The sequence below is a fragment of the Mytilus galloprovincialis genome, chromosome 3 (genome assembly GCF_965363235.1).
Source record: "Mytilus galloprovincialis chromosome 3, xbMytGall1.hap1.1, whole genome shotgun sequence".
Taxonomy (NCBI): domain Eukaryota; kingdom Metazoa; phylum Mollusca; class Bivalvia; order Mytilida; family Mytilidae; genus Mytilus; species Mytilus galloprovincialis.
In genome coordinates, this window is record NC_134840.1 from 31,955,681 (window position 1) to 31,971,169 (window position 15,489).

Here is a 15,489-nt window from a genome sequence, read left to right on the forward strand (position 1 = left end):
AATGCTTTCAAAAGGTTTTCAATGTCAATGGTTCCTATGTTTTTTGCACTGTATTGTCCATTTGTGAAAGCGTAAAGTTGCATTTGTCGGTCAATATGTGTAAAGTGTCCGTCGTATAATACGATCGGAATGTCTAAATCGTATCTGGCAAATGGAGGGATAATATTTACTCTTACATCTTATAATAATCATTATCTGTGATTTGGTTAGCATAATTTTTGCTCATTTCATGACAAGCCAGGTTCATATTGAGCTGTGTACCGATTTCGAGTTCGTTAGTATATGTTTTCATTGCGAATGTTACATTCTGCTTGTATATTGAGAAGATGTTCTACTTGTGCCTTATCTGTTTTCTATAGTTTGTCACTTGCATACAGGCTTCTTACTTCAAACTTTATCTGATCCAGTTTTACAAACCTTGTTTCTCATGTTTTTCAATAAATGTTCATGATCTAAAAAGTCGAATAGATAACATGAATCAGAATTAATTAACTTTGGTTTGACATACCAATATTGTGGAAGTCTTGAACCTTGTCAAATAAAAAAAGGTTACGTCTGCCTTGTGACCCTCAATTAACAGCGTTAGTCTTGCAATGTTTATTAAATAAGTTTAGCTTATTAGTTCTTTCTTTTCAAATGAATAATTCCACTATTTTTTTAGTTTAAACATATTTATTATAAAAAATGACAACTGGATTAGACACAAGTTTTTTCACTTTATTAACGTCTTCTCTAATATATACATAAATATACACACAAATGAATATTACATATATCTGACTTTAACCAATTATGGTTTTAGCATGAAGATATAAAAATAAATTACATATGCATTTTAAGAATCGAATCAATGGATATTTTCCACTTAACATAACCAATCGATTGCGCCTATTTTCAGAAGAAATAAATACAAACACACCGAGCTTGTGTTCCACTTTGAACCCAAATGACAAATTTATTGTTGTTTCCTTGAAATAATAACAATGGCAAAGCCTTCGCGCATATCAGATACAACAGCAAGTCATCAATTCAATCATTAGGAAGGTTCTTGGAAGTGGTGCGACTAGAATCTGAAGTGCCAGAAATTTGAAATCTTTCTAAAATCAAAGCGGATTGAACTTGACTTCAAAAGTTTAACGCTATGATTATATTTAAAATTAAGAAGATAAAGAAATAAGGACAACTGTACACTATTTCATACTCCTTCTGTCTTATCTAATCTGTTGTGCTGAAATGTCGTTCCTTAAAATATGTATTTTATTGATTTTGAATATTGCAGGACTCGTTAGTTGTTTTAAAAGTATTGACGCATCACAGGAATACAACTCAAATGAACTACCAGGTATGCAACTATATTTTGTTAACGCAAGGAGGTCTTTTGTTTCATTTCTGGTAAACAGTCAATGTTTACTTTTTTTCTAATTTGTTAGCTTGGGTGTGTATTTTATCCACAGCTGCATAATACTTTGATTTTGATTTACGTTCTATTAAGTTTTCTAATACCCGTGACAAATTTGAAATATGAATAAATATTCCTCCGGAAAAAGAACCCGTCAAGGCATCTACTCGCCAGATGGAAATAAACATGATTACATAGAACGTCTCGTTGAGTCTGAAAGGATAATGCAAAAAACTAAACACAATGTAAGGAAGAAACTAAATCATCTGAACATTCAAATATTGCTTAGCAACATTTGTATTAGGTCATTTATAAGTGTATTGATAGAAAAAAACATTCTTATTTCCAATGCTCATATATTCCAGAGGCAATCAAAGTTATCATCAATGTCTACCCATTGAACCGTATTTTACAAACAAAACAAATGGTTTCCTATCCAAAATATTCCAGTCATTGTATATGATTATTATCATGATCCATCGAGCAGCTGTCGATATGTTGACTGAATAAACATATAACTTAAGTTTACATGTTTCAACCTAACTGGTGGTTTTTTGTGGCAATTGTAGGACATGTTAAACGATTGGAAGACGACGTGATAGAATTAAAAGAAAGAGATGTTAGACTATCAAAGGAAAATGAAGTTTTGAGAAAACAGAATGCTGTCATTATGGAACAGTTATCTCTAGTGATGACCGATATAAGAACATTAAAACAAGAACATGAGAATCTGAAGAGACAAATGCGTACTTTTAAAAAGACGTCCATTTTCAATAAATCGAATGGAAATATGAGCCTCCCATTTGATGCCTTTGATAAACGTCAGCTTACAGGTAGGAAGGAATAAGTGTATAATTTATCTTGACAACTTTCTATTGTAACAATGTATATTTAATTTTTATTAGTAGCACTGAGGAGATTTGTATGTAAAGGAATGATAGAATATCATATGTTGGTTTTATTGACTGATTTGTAAAGCGTTTAGATATAGCCCGAAGAAAAAATAGTTACACATGTACTTAAGAGTTATCCAGTACCCCTTAATATCAAATTTTTACCTATATATTTCTCTGTCATATTCCCTTAAATATTTGGATTTTTTTAAAAGATTATATATCAATTGTTTTATAACACTTATATTTTTAATTGTAGAAACACCAGTCCATAGAGTTGCCTTTCTTGCAGCCCTGACACGTGAAGTTAGTTTAGGATACCACCAGCAAGTAGAGTTTGACAAAATCATCACGAACGAAGGAAGGGCATATTCTTCCAGTGACGGTCATTTCATAGCGCCTTATAGAGGTCTTTATCTTCTGTCAACTACGCTGTTTAATACGGAAGGACACACGTTACCAATGGAAATTGTTAGAAACGGAATTCAGCTTGCTGCCATGTTTTTAGATGATGATGATTACAATATGGCCAGTCAAACAGTTCTTGTCGTTTTACAGCAAGGTGACAGGTTGTGGGTTCGAAGATTCCGAGATTCTGGATCCGCTAATCTTGACGCGACACCTACTCAGCTATATAACACGTTTTCCGGAGTGCTGCTTTATGAAATGTAATACAGAATACAACGGCTATAACATTTTAAATAAATTTTAATGGTTTTCTTAAAACAGCAATATCATAATTGAAGGGTCTTCATAGTAATTTTTCCATGCAATTTAGAATCTTGAAAAATGGTATAATGATTGACTGTTGTTAGAAAAATAGTTCATGCGTAAACAGGACGAGAGCAAATTAACAATCAATCTAATCGGCAGAGGGAAGAAAATTTAGCCTGAATTAGAAATTTTGTCTTTCAACCTACCATGTACGAATCTCTAAAATAATGTTTCTAAAAGAGGCGCGACAGATACTAGAGGAAGAGTCAAAATCATTTATCGAAAATAAACTGACAACGCCATGACTAAAAAAGAAAAAGACATACACAAATAATAGTGCAAGAGACAAAACATAGAAAACTAAAGACCAAGCAACCCCACCACAAACTGGAGGTAAGGTGCTCCAGAATTTAAGTAGCTCCACACGTGGCACCCTTCGTGTTCCTAATGTTATTACAAACCCGGTAAATAGTCTAATTCGGTTGGTCATATTTTAAAAAGGTAAGGGGATTGTAGTTTTGACATAAGGAACATATCTGATATCATCTGTGAAACGGTTATTCCATAACGGTCAACCAAGTCGTGATGGCGTCTGTAAAATTTGCAAAGGGACGATTTCTTTTTAACCATTTGGAACTCTTGGTTTAATAGCTTCCTTGTGAGCAGAAACCCTCTATCAAGGAAATCATGATAGGAAAAACAAACCGGGAATATCGTATCAATTTGGAGATATATACTACGTATGTAGGCTCTGCTGGAATGTTGCTACCTAGAAATGGAAAGTTCACAATTGGAAAAGTGAAATTATCTCTTTTGTCGTAAAGTTTTGTTTTCAACCGACCCTCATTGTCAATTTTTAGATGTTAGTCAAGATATGATGCAGACTTAACTGTATCTGGTGTATCCTTTATCTCTAGTTCGACGGGATAGATGCGTAACATAGTCACCAAATAATTTAGTGAGAGAAAATCACAAAGTCTTGGGTTAAATGACAAATATAATGATTTCGACTTTCTAATTGTCACTTTCGCATTTCTCTGTTCTCATCTCTACTTCACCGTATGCTTTATCATATATCAATTGACACGTTACGACTGTGCATGTTTAACCTACAATGATTCGATCAGCAGGCAGGTTCTCTTTACACAAAAAGCTCGAGCACAGTTATGAGGAAGAACGACTGCAATCACTACATAGGTTTTAGTCAACATTGAGAATTGGCAATCGATACATATGGAATGTATGTGCCGCAACTCACTAGCGACATGTTTTCGCTGTCCTATGTTTTCAGATACAAAAATAGTCGTCTTATCTGTAATATTACTGATTGTGTCCTATTTCTCATTGTGAATTTAAACTGATGTGAATATAAATCCTTACGAAGAATACCGTTTATCAGTCAATCGAAAATGATATCATTTCAAAGATTTTTAACCTGCAAGTTAGAATAGCGATGGTCAGAGGTCAGAGGTAAACCCCTGGTCACAACGAACTTACGACACATCTATGAGCAGTATTTGGCACAACTTTTTGTAATTTTAGATCCCTAATGCTCTTCAACCTTTGTACTTGTTTGGGTTGATAAATATTTTGATATGAGCGTCACTGATGAGTCTTATGTAGACGAAACGCGCGTCTGGCGTACTAAATTATAATCCTGGTATCTTTGATAACTATGCAACGCCACGACATGCAATTTGGTCAAATCGCAGGTCGTCATTTGCGATTTTTCACGGATTTGGCTTTACTTTTTGGACCTTTTTGATTATAGCTCTTCATCTTTTATATAAACGTTGGATTTCAAATAGTTTTGCCACGAACATCACTGAAGAGACATGTATTGTCGAAATGCGCATCTGGTGCAGGAAATTGGTACCGTTAATGTCATTGCGATCGTCGTACGACAGTTGCACGATATTTTGAGCTTATACAAAAACACCTTGTGTAAGCACAACAGTTAAACAATCTTTTTCATATTATTTTTTACCACCAATTGGTAGTTACCAAATGCTGGTGGACGTTTCATAAACTATAATATCACCAGTCCCGTAGTCAACAAATAAGCTAAAATGAAACATTTTGATACGGTTATTTAATATTCATTTATTCTTTAATGACATTCTAAACATTAAGGTTACCTTTGCACAGATGTCATAATCAAAGTTATGCACACTTTGGTTTTTAATTATAGGTTTCGATCTATTAAGATTTGTAATATATACTGTAATCCAATCTAGAAAGAAGTCGTATATCATCTCTCAAAATATACTGCAACTGTGAGGCCGTTGATTGTAAATATAGATATTTTATCTTAAAAGACAATGTCACAGTTCTTCAAATACCCAGAAAAGAACACAAAGGTACCAGAAACTATGTTACTACCCTGGCAATTTTTTTCGTAAATAATATATCAAAAGATATCAATCTTTTTGTGTTTATTAATCTTATTAAATAAGTTCCTGGGTAACAGAAAAAAAGTTTTGATGATTCACTTAAAACCCCAAAATATTCATTAATTAAAAAAGAAATCCAAGAAAATCAGAGATCCCTTTCTTCTAATTATTTTGGACTATTATCCAAAACATAAAGATCTGCTTCGCATTAACCACAATACATCATAAGTTATCATATAAACAGCATTATATTTCTAGTTTTGCCAAATGCTTGGTAACACGTCTTTCTGAATTGATAATATACAGCATTCCCAACTAAGTTGCCGTAGAAGTACATACACTAAAGAAAGTGTGATATCTCATTGAAAAGTCAAAGTTTTACGCCAGATTTGATCACCCATATCCCATTGAACTTAAATTATTAATACCAAAGATAATAATTAGGTTTCATTCAAAACTTGATTAACATTAAGATATTAATAGTAACGAACTGTTAGAACTTAACTTAACTACAACAGAATTGAAAGGATTTCAAAACCTTGTATTTTTATTTTATTTTTATGTTACAACTATTAAGCAGCATCTTCATTTGAAATATACATCTCCCAGTTGATACGATATTCTAGGACTTACGTTTACTATCATGATTTGTGTGATTTCCAACGAGACGACTATTCACAAGAGACCAAATGTCACATAAGTAAACAGTTGAAGGTCACCGAACTATGTTACGGCGTGTTAAAGAAAATTATTTCACCAAATTGTCGTAATTGTGAAATTAAAGCAATCTTTGTATACGTGAGACAGCAGCATAACTACATAGTAAATAAGAGTTCATTAGAGGTCAGCATACGGTTTTCAACCAAAAGAAAAAGTAATTTCATCCGAAATACAATTTAAAAACAATTGATAAATCTTGTCCACTTAAAGGGTACACATTTTTTTCTGAAATCACACAAATACTAAGCATAACTGCCAATAAGTCACACTACAACATCAGTGATCATAACCTTTATAAAAGTATTTGCTCCGTACATGTAACTAAGTGATCTTTACTTCTTGTTTAAGTACAGGAAATTTGCTATTACACTCAAATTTGAACACGGTAATTTTCTAGTGATTTAATTATGAAACATAATTATATCGATATCATCATAGTTGATATTTATGTCGTATAATTAATATTTTAAAGTTCTTAATCTAGGTGACACTTGTGTCTGATGAAAAATTCACTGTATTCAACAGTAAGCATAAAACATATTGTAAGTTAAGAAGAATTTATGTTTTGTCTGTTCAATTTATGTAAAGCACTGATAGGAGCAAATTGAGTAAAACTATATGTAAACATGCTGCAACGACTTTTTCAATGTTGATGATGATAAGATTTCTTTGAAGTCATTTGCAATTGAAAGCATGTTTCAGTTTGTTGTAGACACAAAACTCAAATTAACAACCAATAGACATTCTTAACTGATAATTGCTTCTTTTATTTTACAGGGCAATATACAGTTTTTCTTATTTTTAGCTATCATGATTTCGTTTAGTGGGATTTCACACTCATCTTCACGTGATGGAATTAAGGAAGAAAGAAGATCTTTATCCATACGTTTTAGTGATATCTGTTAAGTGAACCTAATTGTATATAAGATAAATTTACGATTAAAAAAAGTATTTATTTACTCGCTACTAGCATGATTGCAGCGAAACCTAAATTAAGAAATAATATTAGGCGGTTGATAACAGGACATAAATAACAAAAGCGGGACAACAATGTATGATGTTCATTACCACCTTAGATTCCTATGGGAAAGGCATGTACCGGCTTATTCCCTGAAAGTTGTACATAAATTTCATTGATATAATGCATTAATTTTTAAAAAGGACACAATGAAAATGTAGGCCTACTATTCTGATCAACATAATCTATGGACGCTATATTAATCATGCAAAAAATACATCTATACATTTTGAATAAGTTATAATAATTAAACTTGTTATCTGTACATATAAAAAACAAGAATGTGTCCATAGTACACGGATGCCCCACTCCCACTATCATTTTCTATGTTCAGTGGACCGTGAAATTGGGGTCAAAACTTTAATTTGAAATTAAAATTAGAAAGATCATGTCATAGGGAACATGTGTACTAAGTTTCAAGTTGATGTAACTTTAACTTCATCTAAAACTACCTTGACCAAAAACTTTAACCTGAACTTTGCACTATCATTTTCTATGTTCAGTGGACCATGAAATTGGGGTCAAAACTATAATTTGGCATTAAAATTAGAAAGATCATATCATGTGTATTAAGTTTCAAGTTGATATGACTTCAGCTTCATCAAAAACTACCTCGACCAAAAACTTTAACCGGACGGACGAACGCAGGCACAGACGGACGGACGGACGAACGGAGGCACAGACCAGAAAACATAATGCCCCTCTACTATCGTAGGTGGGGCATAATAGCGATTTCTCTTTTTGAAACTAACTGTAACATGACATTTGAGATACGTTCATAAAAAAACAATATACAGTAAAAGAAATTTCTCAATTTGATACATCACAGTAAATATGAGGATTTTCAATTACTCTTAAAATCCAATTAATAATTTTTTTTTTTAATTGACCGCTTTGTAAACAAGTATATGCGTTATTTCCAAATATGATGATAAATAAATTGCTGTAATAGTTATCCCATGAGGACACGATGTGTTAGTGTAAAATCATTCCGATGGCCAGAGGCCAAAGGGTAATTTTACACTGACACACCAAGTCCGAATGGGATAACTATTTTACATCCCAGATATTCTAAATTAGTAAAAAAAAATATACATTTACACTTTATAAAATGTAGTTCAGAACGCCACACAATTCTTATTATATACTTTATATATCATTATATTGTATATACCTTTAATGATCCCTAGACACAATGTTTAAATATTTTATTGACGGTGAGTTTGTATCCAGTCATCCAGGTGTAGGGATTTGAGTCGTGGGTTGATATGCTAAAGGTATTGAATTCGAATCCCAGCATATACACTGGATTTTTTCTACATAGATTTGATAGTAAGTCTTTTCCGTGTAAATAATTCTAAGTTTTATTGCGGATAAGCCATTCCCGCCAAAATGTTAAAAAAAAACAAAGGAAGGCATACAAAGCCAAGAAACTCAAGCTGAGGTGATCTGGATGGGCCGATCCGGCTCGGATCATCTCTGGTAGAACAAGAGAGTTGGGATGTAAATGTCAATATTCGACATTTTAAGCCATATTCAGTTGAAATTTGATTTTACCAAATACCCTCGATAGATATTACAATTCCAAACTAAATTTATAACATTAAAAGATACCAATTTTACAGCTTCATTGCGCTTTTCGATAATTAATGTTTATTCAGTGATGGTCCAGGCCAAATACTAGAACTTAAATATTTAAAGCCAAACACACCTATTGGCAAGCTCATATTACTGAAAAAGGACAAAAGGATAGCCACAATCAGTGCTATGCATAACAGAGATACATTTCATCATAACAATTTATTTCCAAAGTTTGTTATCCATATCATTATGTAAGTACTGATATATTTAGTTTAACTATTTGCATTTTCACTGTGTTGTATGTCTTACATATCAAGATTGCATGGATATGAGAACAAATCCTGAATTTGAAGACAACTATAATACATGGGAAGAACAGGTGTGTTTATATTGGTGATGGTATGGGATTAAAAAAGAGAAAGCAGTGAAGTATGCAACTTTGTCTATTGAAGACGGAGGTTTTGATAAAAATGGTGCAATTGACGGCGAAGGTATTTTTTCAAGTATTGTTTAGAATTGTATTTGAAGATCCTTTTTAATGAAGGTAGTTCGGGGTTAAATTTACCTGACACATGTATATAATGCACACAAAAATAAATGTGTTTATAATTTTCACGGATTCCGTCTTGTTGTAACTTTTTCGAGACAGAAAGAGGAAAAGTATTATGTTCTATAGTTCCCTTTTTCATAGAATCTAAGAATTTGAATTCATTTTTTTTCAGAATTGTATGGAAGACCTAACAAAGAAAGATACAGGATGTAACTGGTAAAATCCTAATTCTTATCCAATGGGTAAATCCTAATTCTTATCCAATAGGTAAATTGATATTTAGTCAAAATCATTAATGGACACAGTTTGATATTTATTAGGATTTCCCAATTGTTTAATTTCGATAACTAAGTAGCAACATTCCATTAGCGCCTGTATGTGTATATGGTGATCTAATACTTGCGTTTCATATCATGATTTCCTTGGTAGAGGGTGTATGCTTATAAGGAATGTATTGAACCAAGGGTTTTAGGTGATAACGTCGAAGTCATCCCTTCTGAAGATTTTCGAAAGCAATCAAGATTTGGTTTATTGATTTGGAATCTTTTCGTCATAGACTACTTTATTTTGACATAATGCTTTGTCGAAATCTGTCAAATATCAGATGCTGATTACCTTCATGTCATGTCTGAACCATAAAATTCTGAAACCTTTAGAACTATTGTAACGTTTTTGTAAGATCCATCGTATTGAAACGTTATGATTGGTGATATTGCCAATGTCTACAAAATGTGTTATTTTGAAAACTAATACACAATTTCAAAATGTGTATCGATGGAAGTATGTCAATAGGTACTCCAGATAATGACTTTAACAAAGAAAGAAGTCGTAAATTATCTTTCGAAATTTACCGAAGATGTGAGGTCGCTGATAGTAAAGATAGATAAGTAAACAATTTTACAGGTCTACGAATACTCAGACAAAGACCTTAATGTTGCCACAAACTGTTTGACTAACCTGACAAATATATTGTAGTTTTCATAAACAATACTTGAAAAAATATCGTTGTTCTTTCTTTTCGATAACAAAACTATTTAAGTGATCCTATATAAACTGCATTATACTACTGGTTCTGACAAATGCTCTGCACAAAGTATTTCTAAATTAATGAAATTCTTTTCTATCAGCAATCAAAACTAGTCTTCTGAGCTGCTGTAAAAGAACATACATTAAAGCATGTATGTATCTCATTGAAATGTCTACGACAGCGTTAATTATAAAAAAAGAAGATGTGGTATGATTGCAAATTAGACAACTGTCCACAAGATACCAAAATGACACCGAAATAAACATCTATAGGTTACCGTACGGCCTTCAACAATGAGCAAAGCCCATACCGTATAGTCAGCTATAAAAGGCTGACTATACATCTTTTACATTGAACTTAAGAATAATAATACCACAGATACAGCTATGTTTGGTTCATAACTTGATTAACACTACTTAAATTTACCAGAAAAAGAAAAGAATTTCTTTGATTTAACTTGACTATTTATAGTTTTACTTACTCCATCTCGTAATCACTAATTCATAAAATAGAAATAACATAAAGACCTTAGGGGGATTTTATTTTAATTAAAAGTCAATAATCAGAGTTCTTATATATCATGTATCAACATACATCAAAAATATAATGATTTGAAAAATTTGTTTCTGCAAATATATAGAAGTGAAACGGATTATCATAGATTATCTGTTCCATAAACAAACACTGGTAAGTTCCACTGTTCATTTCTTCTTTCCTCGCTTTGCCATCATAATTAGTTGATTTCCTAGAGTGTCCTTTAAAAAATTGCTTATGTTTCAAATGAGTATTACTCTTATTGCTCAGAATGACTCCAAAATAATTTTGTTACAAATTTTAACCTTTGAAATTTTTCATCTGTATGCATAAGAATTAATGAAGATATTTTGGTTTACGTCAATGAGACAGAAAAGAAAACTAACTACAGAGTCCATTTAATGATAAGAAATTCAAACAATACGAAAACATAATGTTCATCCGAAATACAAGTAAAAAAATGATTGATAAATCTTGCGTCATTGAAATACTCAACAATTTTTTGTCTGAAATGATACAATTACAAACACTAAGAAAAACTGTCATGAAGTTACTTGTTGAACTGTTGATAATAGGACCAAACAAAATAAACTAAATTGTGATAATAGATTAACATTTCGGGTCAGCAAAATATATCGTCTTTCTATATTCGTAGAATAAAAAGATGTGGGATGAGTGCCAACTCTCCATACAAGTCACAATGTGTGCAACGTAAACAATTATAAAGAACGTCCTTCAACACGGAGCCTTGGCTCTCAACGTACAGCAAGCAATAAAGGGTCCCAAATTGAAGACCCATTGGCGGCCTTCGGCTTTTGTCTGCTCTATGGTCGGTTTTTGTCTCTTTGACACATTCCCCATTCCCCATTTCTGTTTTCAATTTTAGTATAAAAAATATAAATAGGAATCCAACGTTCTAATCTATATAAAAAACAAGTTATAAGAAACACGTATGAACCACATCAACAAACGACAACCACTGAACAACAGGTTACGACAAATACAGCGGGTTTAAACGTTTTAACAGGCACCTACATGCTACATTCACCCTTAACCGAAACAGTCGTATTACATTACATTAAGAAGACACACTATAAAAGTGCAATTGGAATGGCATTACTTGGTCTAAACACATATTAACAAAAACAATAATCATACATTGGACGAATGAATTTCAACTATGACACAATATAATTACAATATTAATAAAATAAAGAAAGGTGCACTTATAACTTAGTGACATTTACTTTTGATAATAACTACAGCAAATTGCTACACATTAAAATGGAACACTGTAATTTTCAATGAATTTGAAATAAAAAACATAATTACATCTATATCATTATAGTTGATATTCATTTTATATCATTATTATTGTTAATCCGGCTGACACGTGTGCCTGATTTTATTTCTTTCAACAGCAAGCATAAAACATATAGTAAGTTAAAGAAGTATTTATATTTTGTATGTTGTGTATAATAATGATATGAACGAGTTGTTCACTATGATTGAGTAAATATTATGCAGGTAATCTTTTAAACTTTATGTGGATAATATTTCTGTGTAGACTTTTGTAATTGAAAGCATTTTCATTTTTGTTTTTGTAGATACAGTACTCCAATTTACATCAATAATCTGGTGATTTTTTAAAATTATTTTACAGGGCAAAATGCAATTTTTCTTATTTCTTGCAATTATGATTTCGTTGAGCGTGGTTTCTCACTCATCGACACTTCATGGAATGAAGAATGTAAGTAAACCTATCTCATTATGTTTTAGTTATTTTCATTAAATGAATATGATAGTGATTTTCCACACAACTCACCAGAAGCAACATTGCATGATTGCAACAAAACCTAAACTAAGAAACAAAAAAGGGCAGTTTCGAACAAGATCTGAATGCCGATACCGGTACAACAATATATTGTGCGCAATACCACGTTTGGATCATAAGGTATCAACTTTTTCGATTGAAAGTGATACACCAGTTTGATTGGTATGCTGCATAAATTATAAAAACGGACAAACTAACAATATAGGCTTGCTATCCTGATAGAAATATCGATAGTATCAACATTAACCATATATGAAATACAAATATATTGTTTGAGTAAAAGATAATGAACTTTGGATCAGTAAAAATATCAGAATAGTGGCGGTTTTTTCTTTTAAGACAACCATCTGTAAAAATCGGTCATTTTCAGTAAATAAATTAAGTCACTTGAGATACATTCGTTAACGAAAAATGAAACAGCAAATGCACGCGAAATACTTAACTCTCAATTAAACTAAAAAAAAACCATGAATCCGAATTATTTAAACTTGACCGCCTCGCAAACAACTGCATGCTATATCGCGTCATGATATTTTCAAAGTTTGCTTTTTTTATATTTAGATTTTATTATATTAATCGTCTTTTTATGTTATTTTCGGTTGAAACTAATCTTTACCAAATCGCCGCGATAATTAATACAATTCCAAACTACAGTTGTAAATTTAACCGATACAGTTTTACTGTATCACATGCACATTTCGACAATTTTCATTAGAGCGATGCTTAATGCCAAATATTTGAGACCCTAAAGCCAAACACACATGTTGACGTACCAATATCACTGAAATAGAACCAAATTGATATAGAAACAAAAGTATAGCTGTAATCAGGCGAATCAGCGATATGCATGAGAAGATATATTCATCAATCTCAATTTATTTCCGAAGTTTGCATAGCAGCCAGTCAAACAATATCCATATCATCATGTAAGTATCGAGGTATTGAGTCTAATCATTCGATAAACCACTGCATTGTAAGGCTTTACTTGTAGATATCCAAGTGCAATATTTTCTTGCTGCGTTAAAGACCCACTGAATAGATGGTCTTCGGCTTTTTCTGCTCTTTGGTCGGTTTGTTGTCTCTTTTACATACTCCCCGTTTCAATTCCCAATTCTGATTACAGAGTCTTACTAAACAAGATTGCAGGAATATGATGAGAACTCCTGAATTTAATGACAATTATAGTACGTGGACGGAACAAATGTGTCTATTTTGGGTGTACGGGTTTGAACAAAAGGAAGCAGAACGGTTAGCAACTGCAACTATTGAAGATGGAGATCTAGATAAAAATGGTGTGATTGACGGTGAAGGTATTTTTTAAATATTGATTAGAATTTGATATAAAAATTCGTTTTTTTTTTTAAATTTAACTATTATGCATTTAATCTTTGTTAACAAATAAAAACGCATTTGCAAAAATGTCAAATAAATCGAAAATCAACGTAGGAACTTTTTGTCTGTGCATTTTTACTTTTTATTGAAAAGAAGAATTAACAAAAAACAAGAACTCTAAGGAAAATTCAAAAATGAAAGTCTCTTAACAAATGGCAGAATCAAACGCTCAAACACATCAAACGAATGGATAACAACTGTTATAGTCCTGACTTGGTACAGGCATTTCATTATGTAAACAAAGGTTGATAAAATCTGGTCTTAAAGCTACATTATTTTTCTGTATGAGAATCGCGTTAAATTTTTTTATTTTGACAACAGTGTGTGAGCTAAGTACATAGACAGATTAGGTTAAAATGTCAAGTCGCACCTGATAAATAATTCAGAGAAAAAAATGAATATTTGTTTACAGTTTAGCGGGAACCGTCTTGATTTTACATTTTCGATGAAGAATAGGGGCAGTATTGAGTTATATTCTTCCTTCAATTTATAGAATATCAGCGATTTCATTCCTTTTCAGAATTGTTTGGTAGACCAAACCCAGAAAAGACAAAGAATGTAACAGCTTAATTGTGGTCTACCTCACGAAAATAAAATGAATCATTTAATGTCTTCTTGTATTTTTTGTCGAACAAATGTAAAAATCATTTACATGAGTTTGATGCAGTAAACTGGAAACTATAGCGTTATAACAGTGTGAGTGAAGGATTTCAATTAATCAAAGGGTTAGAGTGGGTAAAACTTTCATTATTAGAATTTAATTCTGCTATCACGGTGTTTAAGTAGCCCATAATCTCTTTGTTGGACAATTGAACTAAAATATAAAACAAACAATTTGAATTACAGATTTTGAAATAGACTTTACCGAAAACATTGTAGATCATTAGCTGTTTTGTTAAACATTACAAGAATAACCAAATACATTGGAAAACACAGTAGAATATCGGTCGTTGTGTAAAAGTGTAAGTATTGGTAGGTATTAGAATTTAATTTCCTCTATGTAATTATTGGTTTCCGTCTGTTTGAGCCTGAAATTGGTTTGGGGGGATTCAAAGCGGAAAGTTCATAATCACATGGGAAAATTCAAATGATAAAACACATCAAACGAATGGACAACAACTGTCATATTCCTGACTTGGTACAGGCATTTTCTTATGTAGAAAATGGTTGATTTAACCTGGTTCTATAGCGCTAAACCTCTCACATTTATGACAGTCGCATTAAATTCCATTATATTTACAACGATGCGTGAACAAAACAGACCCAATAGGTAAAATAGTCAAAATATGGGTACAGCAGTCAACACTGTGTCACAATCTCAAAACAAACAAATATCTAACAAAAAAAACACAAAAAGCATCTATCAAATTTAAAAACCAAATGCATTACTTCGCGTGTTTGACGTCATAAAATGTAAACGTCACATAGAAAGGA

At 32.0% G+C, this 15,489-nt stretch overlaps 1 protein-coding gene and 1 long non-coding RNA gene across 3 annotated transcripts; both read left to right on the forward strand.

Moving 5' to 3' along the window:
- Positions 1 to 1,197: 1,197 nt before the first annotated feature.
- Positions 1,198 to 3,018, forward strand: LOC143067717 (uncharacterized). Its single transcript, XR_012976016.1, has 3 exons — positions 1,198 to 1,342; positions 1,969 to 2,232; positions 2,552 to 3,018. It is a non-coding gene; the product is annotated as an uncharacterized LOC143067717 (long non-coding RNA).
- Positions 3,019 to 12,203: 9,185 nt separating this feature from the next.
- LOC143066379 (uncharacterized) lies at positions 12,204 to 14,663 on the forward strand. 2 transcript variants are annotated; one of them, XM_076239326.1, is made up of 4 exons: positions 12,204 to 12,267; positions 12,493 to 12,579; positions 13,787 to 13,973; positions 14,576 to 14,663. In XM_076239326.1, exons 2-4 carry the CDS (start codon positions 12,499 to 12,501, stop codon positions 14,623 to 14,625), a joined length of 318 nt encoding a protein of 105 aa, XP_076095441.1. In that variant the 5' UTR covers positions 12,204 to 12,267; positions 12,493 to 12,498; the 3' UTR covers positions 14,626 to 14,663. The 2 variants fall into 2 exon arrangements, with proteins under 2 accessions (XP_076095441.1, XP_076095440.1); XM_076239325.1 differs by lacking the exon at positions 12,204 to 12,267 and adding an exon at positions 12,336 to 12,356.
- The last annotated feature ends 826 nt before the right edge of the window (positions 14,664 to 15,489 follow it).